Source organism: Syzygium oleosum, unplaced genomic scaffold (assembly GCF_021117445.2).
Source record: "Syzygium oleosum isolate NSW1041296 unplaced genomic scaffold, Sole_v2.1 Sole_v2.26, whole genome shotgun sequence".
NCBI lineage: Eukaryota > Viridiplantae > Streptophyta > Magnoliopsida > Myrtales > Myrtaceae > Syzygium > Syzygium oleosum.
In genome coordinates this window covers 4,720,445-4,740,005 of record NW_026607510.1, presented here as the reverse complement: position 1 = coordinate 4,740,005, position 19,561 = coordinate 4,720,445, and the positions used below count along the sequence as shown (strand labels likewise).

Below are 19,561 nucleotides of genomic sequence, written 5' to 3'. Positions count from 1 at the left end.
GTCTAGGATTGGCATAATCTCTTTCGACGTTTTTTCTTTTCAAGTACTAGCTGTGAAGGGTACTTAGCTTTTGCTCTCGAAACACCACTCTGCAATGGAGGTCTTTTACACGCGTGGCCCAACCATGTCAAGAAACTCGAGGAAATATTCTCCGGTCGGAGATGGAGCAAAGCATAGCTCTACGGCCCGACGACTCTCCTCGCTAACTCTGCGGTTCACGAATGGGATCGGGATTATTATAGGGACAGACACGACGGCGAATCGAGCCGGAAATGATTGAATCTGCCATGGAAAGGTGTTCCTGTCTTCCATCCGGCAAGTTCATTGTGAACTTAATCCACATTGATTGAATGTGCTTGGAACTTATTCTGCAATTAGTCATAGGTAGCATATTCGAGAGCGTCGAGACCCAAGGTTTGTGTTCCGCCTCACAGGATTTAAAGAACTCCAGCTCCAAAAGTATCGGGGCCTCAGGTTTATTCTCTGTTCAATAGTATTTTGAGGTGCCTGCGTGTGCCATGGTGTATTGGAAAACTCAAGCTCCGAGAACGTCGAGACTTGTAGTTTGTGCTCCGACCACATGATTTTGAAGAAACTCGAGCTCCGAGAGTATCGAGATCCGAGGTTTATGCTCCGTTCCTTAGTATTCTAATCACCTATATGCTCGGTGGTAAATTGTGACGGCCCAGGCGGTGGTGCATGAGGAGGAGGGATGGCAGTGCGTCTGCGCCTCGGTCCTCGGATGTGCGCAAGGAAGGGAGGAGAGCCTCTCTTGTCCCACATCGCCTAGGGGAGAGTCCTGGACTGGCTTTATCTATGTAACGTGTTTTAAAGCCGTGAGGGTCGGTGGGCTTAAAGCGAACACTATTACACAGTGTAAACCCGAGGTGTTACAGGTGGTATCAGAGCAGGACCCCTTCCAGTAGGCGTGTGGTTTGGGGACGAACCACTCGGAAGCTGGTGGGCTTGTAACAACCCAGTCCGACAAGGGCGGGAAGTGGTCACCGGACCCAGAGGGTCTGGACAAGTGGCTCCTGGCAAGCTTCTAGGATGGCAAATGGGGCAGGAATGAACAGAACTGTGCACTGAACATGAGGAGAGAGATTCTGGAATATATATGTGAAAAACTGGAATTAACTCACGGAGGCGCCTTTTGACGTAACAGCAAGCTTTGCTTTGGAATTCCAAAGTTAAGCGAGCGAACCCAAGCCAAAACACTACTAGGATGGGTGACCTCCTTGGGAAAATGCATGCTTGTATGCCAAAGGACAAAACCATGAGGCTTGGTATGGGACGGGCCAAAGCGGACAATACCTCGAGTGAGTTAAATCCAGGACGTCACATTATGGTATCAGAGCCGACTCCCGACCGCGTGTGGGGCCACAATAAGGACGTTGTACTCCTGAGGGGTGGAGAGTGTGATGGCTCAGGCGGCGGTGCACGGGGAGGAGAGATGGTGATGTGTCTACGCCTCAGTCTTCAGATGTGCGCAGAGAAGGGAGGGGAGCCTCTCTTGTCCCACATCGCCTAGGGGGAATCCTGGGTGACTTTTTTTACGTATACTTGCGATTTAAAGTCGTGAGGATCGGTAGGCCCAAAACAGGACAATAAATGTTGATAGAAATATGAGTTAATACCACGAAAAATCCCAAATTGATACATATGTGACAAATTTATCCAAAACTTATTTTTTGAGCATAAAAAACCCCAAGCTGGTATACATGTAACAAATTTACCATTGTTTAGTTTCCGTTAAATTTTACCGTTGAATTTCTGAGTTGGATGACACGTGGCAGTTGATAGATATACTAGTTTAGAGTTTTACTTTCCGTTTATCACATGTGTATCATTTTGTGGTTTTTCATGGTATTAATCCAATTTAACAGAAACTAACGGATAACAAATTTGTCACAAATGTACCAATTTTTTATGGTCAAATAATTAGTTCATGGTAAATTTATCACAGATATACCGGTTCGGAGTTTTTCATGATAAAAAAATTAGTTTGAGGTAAATTTGTTACATATATATCAATTTGGGGTTTGTCGTTACGTTAACTCTAGAAATATCACGTCAAATTCGTAGGAAACCGCATCTTACACTAATCAAATATTAGCACAAAAAACTTCGTTACTCCGATAGGATGCGGTGTTTAAATAAAAAAAGGGTGGATGCTAAAAGATGTATATTTGAAAATAGAGGATGGAAAATGTTAGTGAGATGAAAACATTGGATGTTTTTCAGTAATTTTAAGTATTATTCCAGTGGGATAATTGCGAAAGCCATCCTTATCTTTGTTCTCCATATCAAATTCACTCCTCACATTTCAAAACTTAAATTTTGCATCTCCCCAACCTAAAAAACACACCTGCATTTGCCTCGTGCGCACCCAAGATCTACACCTAAACCCGTCTCTTACTCTCTTTTCTGGCGTTTTCTATCTTCTTACGTACAATAGCATATAGCGCGCAACGACACTCGGATGTCAACAACGACACCTGGCCACTCGCGCCGTCCACGTACCTCTCCTTGCATGCTTGTTTCTATTTTGAAAAAAAATGGCATAAACAGTTTTTTAACTTTGATCCAATACATAATATCATCTCTGAATTTTTAATTAGTTTAATGTAATCATTGAATTTTAACCTAATGTGTAATATGATTCATGAACTTTTAATTTAACTTTTGATATATGTTTAATTTATTCCTTGAACCATATGAAAATATTTTAATGTAGTCCTTTCATTACTTCAAATTTAGGGATCACTTTGAACATTTTCATATAATTTAGGGATTAATTTGAATATGTACCAAAAGTCTAAAGACCATATTGAACAAATTAAAATTTTAGGGACCATATTGAACATTATGCTAAAATTTAGGAACTGCATTGAACAAATTAAAAGTTTAGGGATAACATTGCACATTAAACCAAAATTCATAGACTGTTCGCGTCATTATCCTTTCTATCTATAGCGAGATCGCTCTAGTCATGCCATTGCGAGCCACGGGAGCTCAGCTTGGGCCAACGGTTCAAGGTCGTCAGGCCATGCCCTGCAGCAGAGCTCAACCATGGCGACCATCGACCTCGATATGGCCTTGAGCTCGGCAGCAATCGGGGTTGTCCTCAAATTTGCGAGTGTGGAGATAATTCGAAAAATAAAATGGCAATTTGATGAATTATGCGTGATCCGATATAAAACTTATTATAAAAAAATTGAGGATAAATTATAAATATTTGCAATTTCTAACTTTGGAAGACGTGCCCACGTTGGAGACAACATTCAAAGCAATCAATCTCCGCCACGAGCGGCGGCGCCGCACTCCTTCACTTGCTTCCCGGCGCCGTCCGTCGCCCTCCCTCTTCTCCTCCTCCTCCTCCTCTTCTTCTTCCTTCTTCCTTCTTCCTTCCACCACTCTCTCTCTCTCTCTCTCTCTCTACTTTACTTCCATGGCGATCTCCACCTCTCTCTCCTCCTCCTCCCTCGCTCACACTCTACGCGGCTCTTCCTCATCCCCCTCCATGTGCGCGGCCTCGCCGACCTTCGCCCGCGACCCGCGGCCACCGGCCTGGGGCCGGGCCCTCCGGGTGGCGCGCCGCTCCCCCGCGAGGGGCGCCGCCGTCGGCGAGGACTTGCCGGCCGACTACGGCGAGCGGTTCCCCGAGGCCGACCCGGGCGAGCGGAGGCGCGCCGGGGTTCTCCTCCACCCGACGTCGTTCCGGGGCCCGTACGGGATTGGGGACCTCGGCGAGGAGGCGTTCCGCTTCCTGGACTGGCTTCACGCCTCCGGTTGCTCCGTCTGGCAGGTTGGTGTGGACCGAGCTTTCCGTTTTTTGTCGGTGAGGCTGAGGAATTCAGCTCATGATTCTATGTTTTGTAACTTTGGCAATCCTAGGTTGGTATGAGCATTAAAATTTACTTGCTTTGTGACTGCATGTGGGTTTTCTTTGCTAGAATTGACCGGGGCATAGGCTAGATGTTCTGTTACAGTCTTTACTATGTTTTTACTGTCTTCTATGTCTTTCAGGACTGATCTTGTGGAATTTTTCAATCAGTACTGTTTGTCTGAAATATTCTATTGGTGTTAAATCCAAATGGTTTCGTTTCTTTTGCACTTTTCAGGTTCTCCCTCTCGTCCCCCCTGCGAGGAAACCTTATGAAGGGGGGTCTCCTTATTCTGGCCAGGTGACATAACTTCCTTTCGCTATTGTTTTGTTAGTCGTGCGATTTCTTTCTTTTCGTTGTTTGAATAACTTTGTGAATTGGCCTTTCTGAGAGAGAGTTTATGCCGCAAGCAGTCAGCAACGGACAGTTTACTGTCCCTTGCTGAGTGGTTGTTATATTGTGGGAATGATGATTGGCCTTTGACTCTTTAATTCAGTTTGCATGATTAGCTTTTGTCATAGTGGAATTTGAAAACTTACACCAACAGGACTTCATCCTTATAAAAACTGAATTGAGCCCCACCGGGCATGCAGTCCTGTGGATGCATTTAAGGAGAGTTCCATTGTGGTTGACAGGATGCTAATTGTGGTAACACACTCCTGATATCTCTAGAGGAGCTTGTAAAAGAGGGTTTGCTAGTGAAGGATGAGCTTCCAGATGCAATGTAAGAAACTATATGTTGGTGTAAGGAGCAAACATAGTGAGGTCCTTATGGTTGTAGGTGTCTTGCTTACAAATTGTTACCTATTTGCAGCGATGCTGACAGTGTGAACTATTCAATTGTTGCTGAGTTGAAGGATCCTTTGATAGCAAAGGTAATTACATAAATCATCTAGAGCCATCTCTTATATACCTGTTAACTTGCATCACATTTAAGAATATCTGGGTATAGTGTAACTTTATGCCTTTGCTCATGTTTCCTCTAATTTGTCTTTTATGCATGCACTGTCATGATAAGTCAGTCAATAGGACTTTCTGCCCATCATATGTTTGTAGTTTAAATGTTACTTTTATCGCCTTTATTCCTAAAAGAGGTAGTGCACTTAACATCATGGATGTCCACCCTATTAGTTTAGTGACCAGTGTAATAAAATTCTTTCTTAGGTGCTTGCAACAAGATTAAAACGTGTTATCGGTAATGTGGTGGGTCCTCAAATCCTTATTTTGAAGGAGACAAATTCTAGATGCAGCTTTGGTTGCAAATAAATTAGTGTATTCCTAGCTTAGGGCAAAGAAGAAAGGTGTTTTTTGCAATCTTGATATGGAGAAGGATTATGACCATGTTTTGCGGGATTGCCTTTTGTTTGTTTTGAAGAAGATGGGCTTGGGGAGATGTGGTGCAATTGGATAAAACCATGTATTTCATTCCTAAGATTTTCTGTTCTAGTTAATGGTTGCTTAACCGGTTGTTTTAAATCTTCTCGGGGTCATAGACAAGGTGACCCTTTATCCTCCTAGATGTTTATCCTGGTGATGGAGGTACTTAGCAAAATGCAGCGGAAACTATCTGAGTTGGGTTGGTTTTTTGGCTTTAAGTGGACAGTTGTAGGATGGAAATGACTTTCTATGTCATCTTGCAGAAGATATCATCATTGTCTGTGAAGATGATGTTCAGCAGTTGCTTTATTAGAGGAGTGTACTATTGGGTTTTGTGGGAATTTCTGTGCTTAACATCAATCTAAGTAAAAGCAAGCATATTTGACAAGGTGAAGGAATGAACGACACTTTGTCATCTTTGGTTGTCCATTGTCAGCTAGGTTCTTTCTCAATCACCTACTTTGGTCTCCATTTGGGCGCTACTTTCAAGAGAAATCGTATGTTGGAGCCTGTTTTGAGAACTTGAGAAGAAATTGTTTGGTGGAAAAGATCTTCCCTGTCCAAAGTGGGGGGCTTACTCTTATTGAAAGTACTCTGTCCAACCTTCCTATTTATCACGTCTCCTTTTCCCATCCCTCTTGGTAGCTAAAAGGTTAGAAGCCATTCAAATAATTTTTTGTGGGTTAAGACCTGTGAGATTTGGTGGGACCACTGTCAACTGTTCTAAAAACTTAAGCTGTTAGATGAAGGCGTGATTTAATATTTAATTACTCTAACACTCACCCTCACGCTTAGTTTGGTCTTTTGGCCTAGTATTAAGCATGGACATATTTAACCGGAGAGACAAATGGGGCCTCAAAAGATTTGAACTCAGGACCTCCAGCTTTGATACCATGTGAGATTTGGTGGGACCACTGCCAACTGTTCTAAAAGCTTAAGCTGTTAGATGAAGGCGTGGTTTAATATTTAATTACTCTAACAAGACCAAGGAGGTTTGCAAGTTCCATTTGGTGAATTGGAAAGCAATCAAGCAACCTTTTTGTTGCAGTGGAGTAGCCATTAAGTTCCTCTTGTTATTCGACTAGGCTCTTCTCAGCAAATGCCTTCGGCAGTTTCCTGTCGAAAATGGACATCTGTGGTATAAAGTAGTGGTTGCAAATTTTGGTCTTGAAAAGGCAGTTTGGATCGCTAAGGTTGGGGGAGCTTCTCATGGCACCGGTGTATGAGGGATGGTTGGAGAGGATTAAAGCGAGTTCCTTATTCCTACTTCACTTAGAGTAGGTAAAGGAAATCAGGCACAGTTTTGGTCTGACGTTTGGCATGGGGACGCAGCATTAAAAGATCAGTTCCCAAATCTGGTTGACATTGCCAGGAGCAAGGAGGCATTGGTAGCGGATTGTTATCATTCAAACGAAGGTATGATCATTTGGGATATTGAGTTTTGAGGCAAGCCCAAGATTAGGAGTTCATGTTTTTTATAATATGAAGATTTTTACTTCTTCTGAGGATGCTTTGGTCTGGAAAAATGGAAGAGAGGGAATGTTTTCTGTAAAGTCTTGGTACTAGCCACTTGATATCAAGGTTGTTGGGTGGTAGAATGGATTTTCCTTGGAAAGCAATTTGGAAAGTGAGGGTTCTGAGAAGAGCTTCTTTTTTCCTTGGGAAGCAATTTAGGGAAGAATCCTTACCTTAGATAATTCACAACAAAGAGACAAAGTATTGATACATAGGTGTTTCCTCTACAAAAAGGATGCAGAGACCGGGTGGCATCTCCTCCTTCATTGTTCTTGGATGAGAATGATGTGGACAGCTTCCTGTGCTTGCACCGGGTTATTTGGGGTTATTGGAGGTTCTATTGAGCAAGAATTATGGGCTTGGCAGGGCATTCACTTACGGTACAACAAGACAAGAAGGAAATTCCTCTCTCTGATTTTTTGTTGATTTGGTAGGAGCGGAGGGATCTCCATTTCTCCTTTTAATGAAAGTTGGCTTGAAGGTTTACACTTTTGGTACAGTGGAAACTTGCACAAGGATGAAAATTTCTTAGTTAATATAGTTGATCATTTGTCCTGTAATTTAGCTCCCTTTTTGTTTTGAGAGCTGTTTTGTGTATGGCTTTAGTTTTTTGAGCTCGTTTTGTATATGGGTTTTCATCCCCCTTGGTGCTCAATTGTTGATCCTTTTACCTATAAAGGGAACTCTTCTTCCTCAATTACTACATAATTCCTGAACTTTGGTTGACTTTGTAGTGGCTTTTCAAGTTAAATTAATTGCTTTTTTTATCCTTAGGCTGCAGAGAGGCTCCTACAGAGTGAAGGAGACCTCAAGCGTCAATTTGAAGGCTTCTGTAAAGACCCTGATATATCAAGTGAGATTGGTTTTAATAGTTATGTCAGAGCTGAATTTTGTGTCATTGACTTTTCAATGCTCTTCTCTGTGTACATTTTTTTTTATAAATTTGTTTACTCCTTTCCAAGTCAGGAGATTGTTGAGTGACTATATATACTTTAATAGATTTTCTCACCATTTTCGTGAATTCCTATTTTGCACCATGCCAAAACAAGAAGAAAGTTTGATGCATTATTGACCATGTAAATACAGGTTGTTTGACATTTTGTTTGCTGGGATGCTCGTCATTTTAAGATGGAAGATACATCAGGTCATACTCTGTTCTTACTCCATTGTTACAGGATAAAGGATTTCCAAATAGAGGACACCAGAAATTAGGGTAATGATGAAAAAAGAGTCAAAATCTGTCCCGATGTTCAACTTGTGCTTGACTTATAAAACTTAGTCAGATATCCTACCTTTTCATGCTAAGCTTGAAAAATTGGGCCAAAATCGGAAATAGGGACCGAGTTTGGGCTTTGCACTACAGAGAGAACATAGCAAAAAATTAATTAATGCTGTTTTTGAGAGAGATGGAATTAGTACTTGGAAGAATTGCATGGTTTAACAGCCATGCTTCCTAGGAGGTTGGGTTTGAGAGAGTGGGCAGAGGGCAGGTGACTACATTAGGGAGAGAAGTCCTGTTAACCCAGTCAAATTATGAAAAGATGAGAACTTTCCAAACCCAAACAGCAATCCAGGCTTCAACTAATTTATGTTTTAACTAGAATCTAACTTGTGCAGACACACGGGACCGGTTGGTGTTTACATATGAATACATACTTTTTGTCTTAAAATTTATTTCAAAGTCAGAAAATGGCTCATGAAGTATTCAGTATGTCATGGTGACTTAGCTAATAGTAGATTAGACCTAAAAAAGTTGGCCATGTCATTATATTTATTTTGATTCTCTTAATGAGACATTAGTAATAAACTTTTCTAAGCACATATAGAAATGGAAATTATTTTGTATAAGTAGCACAAACCGCATTGCTTTAATTCCGCTTTATGGAGGACAATTGAGAAAATCCTTTTTTTATCATGGGGAAAATAGAATTGATTTAGAAACCTTTAGGTATACCATGTACCACCTGCACTATCTAAATTGAAGTTTTCATCAACATATGGTTATATGGAGGGATGGAGGTTTAGAGTACTTCTGTAAACAATTGGATAAAATGAAGAAAAAGGCGCATATAGCATTCATCGACTCAAAAAACTGAAAAAAGGGAGGAAATTATTAAATTTTAACCTTAGGTAAGACTCCAACAGAAACCAAAAATTATTGGTTCTTATTCACCAAAAGAAAAAAGAGGAAGACTCTAAAACAACAAAATATGTAATTGGCACGTGAGGAGATATTGAAAGATTACGAAGATTGTACATTACATTTGTGTAAAAGTATTTATTTCATGGATGTTCAAATTTGTAATTTCCATTAATCTTACAATTAAAAATTAAGAACTGCAATAAGCAAGGCAACATTTCTAATTTACTGATATAAATCACTAATTATGCATGCTTAATTAGAATATTTGAGCATTGAGGATTGAATGGAGAAGTGACAAATTTTGTATTATGTATTCATATGGGTCATCAAATGAGGAAAACAACATTAATGAGCTTATTATTCCCCAGTTTTGATATGTGCTTTCATTTTTACTCTCAATAGAGGTAACAATTGTACGTTTACATGCTATAAAATTTATCTACTTACTGGCATTGGTGATTAATCATGGTCAAGCATAAAGGTAAAATGATTGAATACGAAACTCATCACATGATGATTAGCGATTTCTTTTTGTTAGGAAATTAAATTGGTTTTTTTAACAAGATTTAACTCTTTCTGAAATTGCCAATGAGAAAATCATTGGATCTTTTTTGTTAATGCTATCCAACTTTTAATCTTTACATATGAAAAGAAAAGTTATGTCACATCCTATGAATTGATGTCACCTCTATGTGTATGTATTGCCAATATTCCCAATGGCTTTTTGTTTCACTCCTCAAATAATAATCCTAGTGCAAATAAGTGGATAATTGACAAATTTTATTTTTAGAGTATTTTATTCGATATTTAAATATAATTTTGGTTTTTTTTGGTAATGAAGGTTAAGGTTAACCTTAAAAGACTTATTTGACAAACAAAATAATGAGAAAAGGAGTGACTTGTATTTGCCAAACAAAAGAGCAAAGAAAAAACAATCTAAATATTAGCACCCATGGTCCACACTAATTTACCAACTCCAAAATTCAAAGTGAAAAGAGAAGTTATATTGTGAAAAATCCTTGAAGTGGCCACATCACCACATGTATATCCCACCCAATCACTTTAATATATAAATATAGAGAATGCCTGGAATTTTCTGTCAATCAAAGGTCCTGAATTCTTTCCCAGTCATAATTTTTCATGATGCTTAATGAAAGGGAACTAAAAAATTCCCTCCAACAATAGAGTGTTTCTCTTTCTGTGCTGGGTCCGAACTGTTAGATGTGCAATCATCATGAATTAGGAGCTGATTGAAAGACTCTCCACTCCTCGTACATGGGCTGCCCCCCAGTCAACAATAGATTCACCTGACTTGCCCAAGAAACTGATAAAAACTTGCTATCTAAGACAGAAAGGTATCTTCCCGGGAAAATGATCTTTCAAAATTGTGTATGGGCAAAGAAAGTAACTTCAGTCTGTTTAGCAGATTACAGATTTGTGTACCAGACCACCTGCATAATTTGAGAGTCAACCGGTAGCACTTGCATAAGTTCCTTGGATGTTGATATACTACTTTAGCTGCTTCCGTTTTCTTCCTCCATCTGTTATACTCATGTTGCTCTATTCGCTCTGTTCTAATTTTCCCATTTCACTTATGTTATTTCTCTCTCTTCCAATTGATAATGATTTTCTTGAACCAAATTTTACTATTTTCACTTAGATCTAGCTTAGACATACAAAACTTCAGATAGCTCAGTAAATCCCTTCTGTCCTGCAGGTTGGCTTCAAGATGCAGCTTATTTTGCTGCTATTGATGATACTTTGGACACATTCAGCTGGTATGAGTGGCCTGAACCATTAAAAAATCGCCACCTTGTTGCACTGGAAGAAATTTACCAGAGCAAAAAAAAATTTGTAAGTCCATTGAACTCAGAAATTGCATTTGCTTTGTGTCATAGAGCATCTCTTCCATAATATTAGGAGCCACTGATATTAATGTTTCTTCTTTTACTGGCCCAGATAGATGTATTTGTTGCACAACAGTTTCTGTTCCAAAGGCAGTGGCAGAAAATTCATGACTATGCTCACATGAAGGGCATCAGAATCATGGGAGACATGCCAATCTATGTTGATCATCATAGTGCAGATGTTTGGGCAAATAAGAAACAATTTTTACTGGTGGGACATTATTTTCGGTTCTGACTAGTACTTCTACAGGGACCATGCCAATGGGCCTTGCACTTTTTAAATAGCTTATATTGTTTTATACCGCAGAATAGGAAAGGATTCCCGTTGTTGGTCAGTGGTGTTCCACCTGATGCTTTCAGTGAGACTGGTCAGCTGTGGAACAGGTATGTGTATAGGCATATAAAGTCGAGCACAATTAGCAGATGATTGCTTGTTATTTTTGCCACATTTCGTTGAAATTAGATTGACTTGGCATTGCATTTGCATATCATTTGATTCCTCCGTAGGACATTAAGTACATAAGAGAACCTGTATAACCTGTTGTTGATAGATGCTACTATGTTATTTTCATGTCCTTCATGCGTCTTTCATGGAAGTAATATGAAATAATTACCTTAAGATTTTTTGACCAATTGTCAATCTCTACTATGTTAATTCGAAGCCAACAATTTCATTATAGTAAGTTATCAACCAAAGGATGAATGAGAAATATTCAAAAAATGGTTATCAGAGAAGAATTGTGGCAAATGAAGTGAAAAGCTGATAAGTAAAACACATCAGCCATTAAGTTGGCACTGAAACATCCAACGCCAGACAAGTGGCACATCAAGAATTCGGGGTTGGGGGTCGAGATAAAAAACTTCATTTAAATATTTATAGATAAAATTGTCATTTGAATGACAATATACCTAGGGGTGGAGGCGGGGGTGCGGGGGCCACCACTACCCCTGCTAGGTCTGCCAGTCCCTAGATTCTTACTCTTGAGAAATGAATATAATTGGCTGAAAAAAGTAATTAAAGTCAGAGGATTCTAGAAGTATTGACTTGTCTTATCAGGACACCCATCTCATTTTGCTTAATGTTCCCTTTCAATTATCGCCGAAAACAAACTGAACAGCAGAAAAAAAAAAAAAGGAAGAAGAAATCTTCAACCAGTCAACCAGTGGAAAATTAACAGCTACCTACATAAGGAGACAATTAGCGCCATTTATATTCTCTAGAATATGAGAGGTTGCTTCTTCCTTGCTAATTAGGCATACCTAGTTATCTGACCATCACTGGGGAGGCTATCCGCATGTCTGCTTGAGGCAATTATATCTCCAAGACATATTTCTCAAGTGGTGTCGTTATCAATGATCAACTCCTTTGGTGAATGATCAGACTGCAATTTCGTTAGGGTCATCACATAATTAAATCGGTGCAGGATGACATTGTACTGTCTCAAACCATCTGAACTGCTAAGAATTTATGTATGCCGTTGCTTCTGAATAAGATTTCTTGTTTTCTTTTTCAAACTTTACATGTCCACTCTCATGATATTTAACTATTTGCTGGAAGCTTATGTTAGTTGCAATTGTGTTATTTATTGGCTGAGAAGCAGGAAACTCGCATTTGATTTTGAACAGGGTAATCTCATAAGACGAGGACATATACTTTGGACTCTTACGAAGTCGCTACTAGTTTCGTAGGTCTGTAGTTCAGCTGGACTGCATGGAACGTAGGTTCATGCTTAGAAATTCAAGTTGCAAGGCTAGCTATATGATATTTTTCTATAATCATGTGTCTTTGTTGCCAACATGCTTTGCCTCGCCTATATGCACTACACGTTGCCATTTGTATGCTATGTACTAGTATGCTAATCGGCTGTGTGCCTAAATTAAGCCCTCTATATGACTGGAAAGCGATGGAAAATGAAGGATTCTCATGGTGGATACGGAGGTTGAGAAGAGCTCAGAGTCTATACGATGAATTCAGGATAGACCATTTTAGAGGATTTGCTGGGTTTTGGGCTGTTCCTGCAGGTGAGTAATCGTAGATTAATGAAATATAACCTCTGTTCTTTTGTTTCATCTAATCTTATACTCTTACCTGAACAGAGGCAAAAGTTGCGATGGTTGGGCGTTGGAAGGTTAGTTTTCAAAGTGAAGTTTCTAATGTTCTCTTTTTAATACATGTCCACTTTACTTCTTCACTTGATGGCAGTAGGTGGGACCTGGAAAACCTTTTTTTGATGCCATCTCCAAAGCTTTTGGAAAGATGAACATAATAGCGGAAGATTTGGTGCGTCTTTTTTCGCTCTTAGTATACTAGCCTGTAATTACCTCTTATGTATAGTCAGAAATATGGTCAACTCCTATGTGAGACTTAAAAACCATTGACAGTCCTTCGAGGATGAACCCTTCTTAGGTATGGAGTTTGATATTTATGCTTGGTGGTCAGCTGATGGGTTGTGATATTCATTCAGTTTCTTTGTTTTCTCATTTAATGTCCTGTTCTGGGTTTTTAGACTCAGCCCTCTGTGGGAGTTATATGTTTATATCTCAATGTGTCAAGACTTTTTCAGTCCTATAGCTCATTTATCTCAGTATATTATGCATTTGATCTGCACTGAAGGTAGTTATATCTCGAATCTGCATGTGCTCATAAGAGTTGGTGAGTTGTTGGCAACCTGCTATCTTAGCTTTGTTGTCATCATTGACTTAAGATGGTTAGCATGGAAATGCTGAATAATTCCAGATAATATTACTTCGGCGGGGCTTAGCACCACTTAAGATCAGTTGATGATATTTTTGATAGCTTAGTGCGCTGTTTAGGGCTTGAGGTTTGACTCTTTGTGGAAATTTTGATTGGCTGCATAATAGTGGATAGCATTTCTGGAGGAACAATAGCTTCACCAGATTGAATTAGGCACACATAAGATGGAATCATCATGCATAATCATCATTCAATGTGACTAATGGTTTCTAGTTAGTTTGAAAATTGTCTTTTGGACTCTATGGGCCATTTTTTAGTAGCCAATTCATGCTCATTGGTAGTTGGAAGAAAGTTTCTAACCAAAAAAGAACAAAAAACAAAAAGAAACAAGAGATGGTCAGAATGAATTTAATTCACTTAATAGCAGTAGTAAGCTGAAGCAGCCATTGCAACTGCTGCGAATTTTCCCACACATATATTCTTCTTTTAGTCAACCACTATTGTGTAACTTGGTTCTCATATGCCTTAAGCAATACAAGCCATGTACCTGTTAAAGGCATCTATTGTCCAAGAATTTGTGCAAATCTCAGTTAAATTGCTTCAACTTCCTAAAAGGTTATGCTATTGCAGGGTGTTATCACGGAGGATGTAGTTAAGCTAAGAAAGTCCATTGGTGCTCCTGGAATGGCTGTGCTGCAGTTTGGTAAAGAACCTTAATCCTATCAACTTTTTGGTTTTTTTGCCTGCAAATGACAATCTCTATTGGAAGTGTCTACAACCTAAGGTCCTTCCGTTCTCTTGTACAGCTTTTGGAAGTAATTCTGACAATCCTCACTTGCCTCATAACCACGAGAGCAACCAAGTTGTGTATACAGGGACTCATGATAATGACACGGTAGACATTCTTTATGAAATACGCATTTCTTTATGTGCTATACTGGGTCAGATCAATATTATTTGGATACCCAATTGAAAAGTTTGAGCTTGTAGCTAGAGAGAGACTAATTGTATATAAGACCCATGTAATCCCACAGACAGTGAACGTGGGAGATTTAAACACCTAATCTCATGTGCAAATTGGACTAGGAACATGTAGAATTGACAAAACAGGAGCCACATAGGCGAAATAAACTGAGCAAAACCTGTCTCTCATACCATGTCAGAAAGTCCAACCTAAAGGCTTAACCTCGATGGGGAGGGAGTCGAAACTCCATAGCCTAGCAATATAGGATACTGTAAAAATATGGGGATTAGGGAGAGGGGGGGGGGGGGGGGGGTTGTAGGCTGTGCTGTATGAATGATTTCTACAATTTTTTGTCAGATAATCCATCACACTGTGTCCCCTTGAGCTTAAGAATCATCCTATCACTTGAGACCAGAGATTAGGCTGGATGATGGTGGAAACCCACACATATGGGCCGAGTTGGACAGATAAGACCTGAAAGGATTTCTTCCATCTCAGATTAAGGAAAAAAATGTACAGATTGTTTGACCTTTGCTGATTTGAGAGAGGGAGCAGCCCTTATCCCACTGGTAGTGTCACAAGCTTCCATTGAACTTGATGACAATATTGCCAATTGGTTTCTCTCTTTAAGTTGTTTCAGTTCGTGTCCCTCTGAAGTTGCAATCTGGCTGGCTGCTGGTTGGATGAATTGGTTACGTGTGTGATTTGGCTTCCTATGTGCCTATTTGTTCTCCCTCTCTCTCTCTCTCTCTCTCCCTCCGTCACCCCCCCTAACTATTTGATTAGTAAAGGGCTTTTCCCTTACTAGTCAAGGGGCACTATTTGATGAATCCAACAGACTTTAGGAAAGTGGTTCAGGTAGCTCAACTGGTTAGAGCCCGGGTCCCACGCTCACTTAACATATTTTCAGTTTCCAACTTTCTTTTAATTTGGCTAAAGATGCGATATGAGAAAAGGGGGGGGTGTTAATTTGGTCTGGTTCCATTGAATGTTACGAAACAACCATTGCTCTCGAATTCTGTTAGATCTCTTGGCCTATCTAAATGAGTTTCAGTATCAGTTGATTTTGTTTATCCATGTCCTAGTTCCTCTTTGCAATACTATTTCATTGTAAATGGCAACTAATGTCCGCTTCTGGAAATAGATACAAGGTTGGTGGGACAATTTGAACCCCAATGAGAAGTCCAATGTAAGTTATTGTCTTTGAAGGAGTGCCCTTTTTAACATTAGTTATCCTCTCGCAAGAAGCTTCTAGGATCAATGCAGTTTGTTTTGTTTCTTCCCTTCTCATTGGCTACACTTTTCAGGTTCTTAAATATCTTGCGACTGATGGGGAGAATGATATGCCATGGATATTGATTCAGGCTGTTCTTTCTTCTGTTGCAAGAACTGCAATCATCTCAATGCAAGATATCCTTTGTCTGGGAAGTTCTGCAAGGATGAATACCCCTGCAACTGAGGTACTTCATAATTGGATAGTTTTATTTATCAAAAAGATGTTACTCACTCGGTTGGCCAAGACATTTTTTGAAAGCAAAACTAGTTCCTTTCTCGCTGCCCCAGTGAGTCATTTTCTCATATTTGCTTTTTGGGGAAATAACTAAGCCTATCCAACTTTTCCATTACTCATTGCACTTTGTGCCCTCTGGTTTCAAAACTTACACTTACACCCCTTCTGGTTTTAAGATTCTATACTGTGAACCCTAAGGATTGAAGAGAACCTACACTTCACACCCTCTAGTTTCTGTTATTTTTTTAGTCTTTTCCTGATGTTAGATTCCAAACTGAGTGGGATACTGAGATTTGTCCAGATGTCTCACGTGGTTCATTAGAATTGAGGACTTGATCATGGGCCAAATGGTCTGCTTGATACAGTTAACCAATCTGGACAAACATTTTCATGTTAAGGAGCGTAAGGAGCTTTGATAGTTCTGCTAACGAAAAATTGAGTCGGTTTAATTTGGCAACTAGCTGGCCGAAACTATTGAAATATCTTTGGATTATAATATGGCTCGGCGAAGTTCTCTAGAGGGGGCCCATTTGATGACTGAACCTATACTTTTAGATGAGCCTGGCCCAAGCTCATCAAGGCCCTATGAGGGAGCGGAGCATTGCTTACATAGGATAAAGGATTAACGGCCTACTTTTTCTGTATGCTTTGAGTTTTCCACTTCAATATGTGTATATGACCAATTGAAAGTAGGGAAATGGACCTTCTTCCATATTAGCGTCTGGATTTCGTCGAGTCTAACTACCGATGAAATGAGTAATCCACTTTAGAATAATCAAGTACTTATTCCTCTCCCGTGTTTCCCTTCTCACCACATGCAGCTTGGAAACTGGTCTTGGAGATTACCAAGTTCCATGAGCTTCGAGAGCTTGGATAAAGAAGCCATGAAGTTGAAGGACATGCTTTCACTGTATGGGCGGCTGTAGGGGAAAGTTCAGATATTTGTCCCCCGCAATCTTACACGAGAACACTCAATAATTGGCCTACATACAAATCATTAGCTATGCTGGAGATGTAGAGAAGCTCTGCATCTAATTTGAATCTGCGTTGCATGATAATAAGCCAGGGAAAGATTGCTACAGGGGGCTCTTGTTCTTTTATATGATTGAGGACATATGTTTCAGTTTATTTTGTAGACATTGTTATTTTAAGCTGTATAATTTTGAGGTCATAGCTTAAGTAAGTTATGCATAAGTTGAGTTTGTATACGTACAGAGTCCTTACGAGTTATGAGCTACCAGCACGAAAGGCCTGATCAGTGGATTCGATTCCTTTTCAGTCTTGCTAGTATCAGGAAACGTGTTCATCTCAAATCTGCTGAAACTTGTCTTGCATTGTTAGTTCAACGGTATCGATTGCATACGCTTTTTCTCAGTTTGATTATGTTTGTTTAGGCAAATGTTTTGCTTGAGAAAAATGAAAAGCTCAACCTATTCAAACCATTTATTACCAGTTAGGTTCACTTTTTTGTTGTGGAGAAAAGTTATCATTGATTTATCATGGTCCTCCTATTAATCCTAACAGCTTCAGTCCTCTGCAGTGAGAACTTGTCTGTCAATGACTCTGTAATGATGCTACTCTGCAACACAAAATCTACTAGTCTGATTGGGAACAAATGTGACAAAGATGGATAGTGGGTGTATTGCTACTAATTGGTCATATTATATATGTAACAAATTTTTATTGGGGGAAATTACGTAAAAACTCACATGAATTTTAAGGTATTACACATTTATTCTGAATGTTCAATTGTTATATGACGTCCTCATGTTATTTCATTTTGTTATAGTCGTTAACCTTTCAATAGCTTTTGCTGGGGAAAAGTGCCAAAAAAGTCCTAAATTTTTTGCATTAGTGTCAATTTAGTCTTAAACCTTTTTTTGGTGCCAATTCAGTCCTAAACCTTTTGCATTGGTGTCAATTTAGTCCTAAACCTTTTTTTGGTACTAATTAAGTCCTCAACCTTTTAAATTGGTGCCAATTCAATCCTAAACCTTTTGTTTTTGTGTCAATTTAGTCCTTCCGGTCAATTTTGACCAGAATTTGCCGACGTGGACGCTTGTCGGCCGGCGGCCGGTCACCGGCGCCGACGTAGACAACTTAAATAATATTTTAATATTTTTTTGAATTTTTAATTTTTTCCTTTTTTTTCTTTTTTTTTCACTTTTTTTTTGGGTCCCCCCCTCCTTCCTCTGGCCAGCGAGCTCGACCTCGCCGGCCACTGGCGAGGGCGGCAGCCTCGCCCGGCGAGGGCGTGCCTCGCCTTGGTCGGGCGAGGCTCGACCTTGCCAGATCCGGCGAGGTCGGGCCTCGCCCGACCATGGCGAGGCTCGAGCTCTCGCCCGAGGCCGCGGCGAGGCGAGCCTCGCATCCGGCGAGGTCGGGCCTCGCCACGGCCTCCGGCGAGGGCGAGCCTCGCCAGATCCGGCGAGGTCGGGCCTCGCCGCGGCCTCCGCGAGGCTCGAGCCTCGCCATGGTCGGGCGAGGCCCGACCTCGCTGGATCTGCGAGGTCGAGCCTCGCCCGACCAAGGCGAGGCTCGAGCCCTCGCCGAAGGCCGCGCGGCGAGGGCGAGCCTCGCCATGGCCTGGCGAGGCCCGACCTCGCCGGATCTGGGTCACCGGGCGAGGGTCGACCTCGCCGATTTGGCGAGGCGGGCCTCGCCCGACCATGGCGAGGCTCGCCTCGCCGCTAGATTTGGCGAGGCCGGGCCTCGCCCGACCATGGCGAGGGTCGCCTCGCCGCGGCCTCCGGCAAGGGCTCGAGCCTCGCCATGGTCGAGCGAGGCGCGACCTCGCCGGACCGGCGAGGTCGACCCTCGCCGACCAAGGCGAGGCACGCCCGCGGCGAGGCCGCCGCCTCGCCTGGCCGGCGAGGTCGAGCTCGCCGGACCGGCGACCGGCCAGAGGAAGGAGGGGGGACCCAAAAAAAAGTGGAAAAAAAAAAAGAAAAAAAGGAAAAAAAATTCAAAAAAATATTATTAAAGTTGTTCACGTCGGCGCATGTGACCGGCTGTCGGCCGGCAGGCGTCCACGTCGGCAAATTCCGATCAAAATTGACCGGAAGGACTAAATTGGCACAAAAACAAAAGGTTTAGAATTGAATTGGCACCAATTTAAAAGGTTTAGGACTTAATTGGCACCAAAAAAAGGTTTAGGACTAAATTGGCACAAATGCAAAAGGTTTAGGACTGAATTGGCACCAAAAAAAGGTTTAGGACTAAATTGACACTAATGCAAAAGGTTTAGGACTTTTTTGGCACTTTTCCCGTTTTTGCTGCTAGCATGCACAATGCACATAATTTTCAAAAGGTAGAAGTACAATTTCATCCTATTTTTAAAAGGATGGTATCGTGTAACTGTTGAAAGTTCATGAGCTATCGTGTTTTACTCCATGGGTTTTACATAATTTCCCCTCAACAATCAAATTAGTGTCGGAGCTTTCACAAAATTGTTGGTAACTTGCAGACACGTTTAGGCTACAAAATTTGGTTGTTTTGGAATTTACTAGCCTTTCCTTTGAACATTTTGATCACTGACTCGACGGTTGCAACTTTGTCATGGA

General features: G+C 40.9%; 1 protein-coding gene across 1 annotated transcript; it reads left to right on the top strand.

The window, feature by feature from the left end:
- Window positions 1-3,412: 3,412 nt before the first annotated feature.
- Window positions 3,413-17,311, top strand: LOC115681962 (4-alpha-glucanotransferase, chloroplastic/amyloplastic). The gene is made up of 16 exons (XM_030606072.2): window positions 3,413-3,808; window positions 4,125-4,187; window positions 4,523-4,611; window positions 4,702-4,762; window positions 7,554-7,632; window positions 10,640-10,776; window positions 10,882-11,040; window positions 11,137-11,213; window positions 12,712-12,851; window positions 12,927-12,958; window positions 13,036-13,110; window positions 14,155-14,227; window positions 14,331-14,419; window positions 15,633-15,677; window positions 15,796-15,948; window positions 16,820-17,311. The coding sequence occupies exons 1-16, from the start codon at window positions 3,452-3,454 to the stop codon at window positions 16,922-16,924; spliced, it is 1,734 nt and encodes a 577-aa protein (XP_030461932.2). The 5' UTR covers window positions 3,413-3,451; the 3' UTR covers window positions 16,925-17,311.
- The last annotated feature ends 2,250 nt before the right edge of the window (window positions 17,312-19,561 follow it).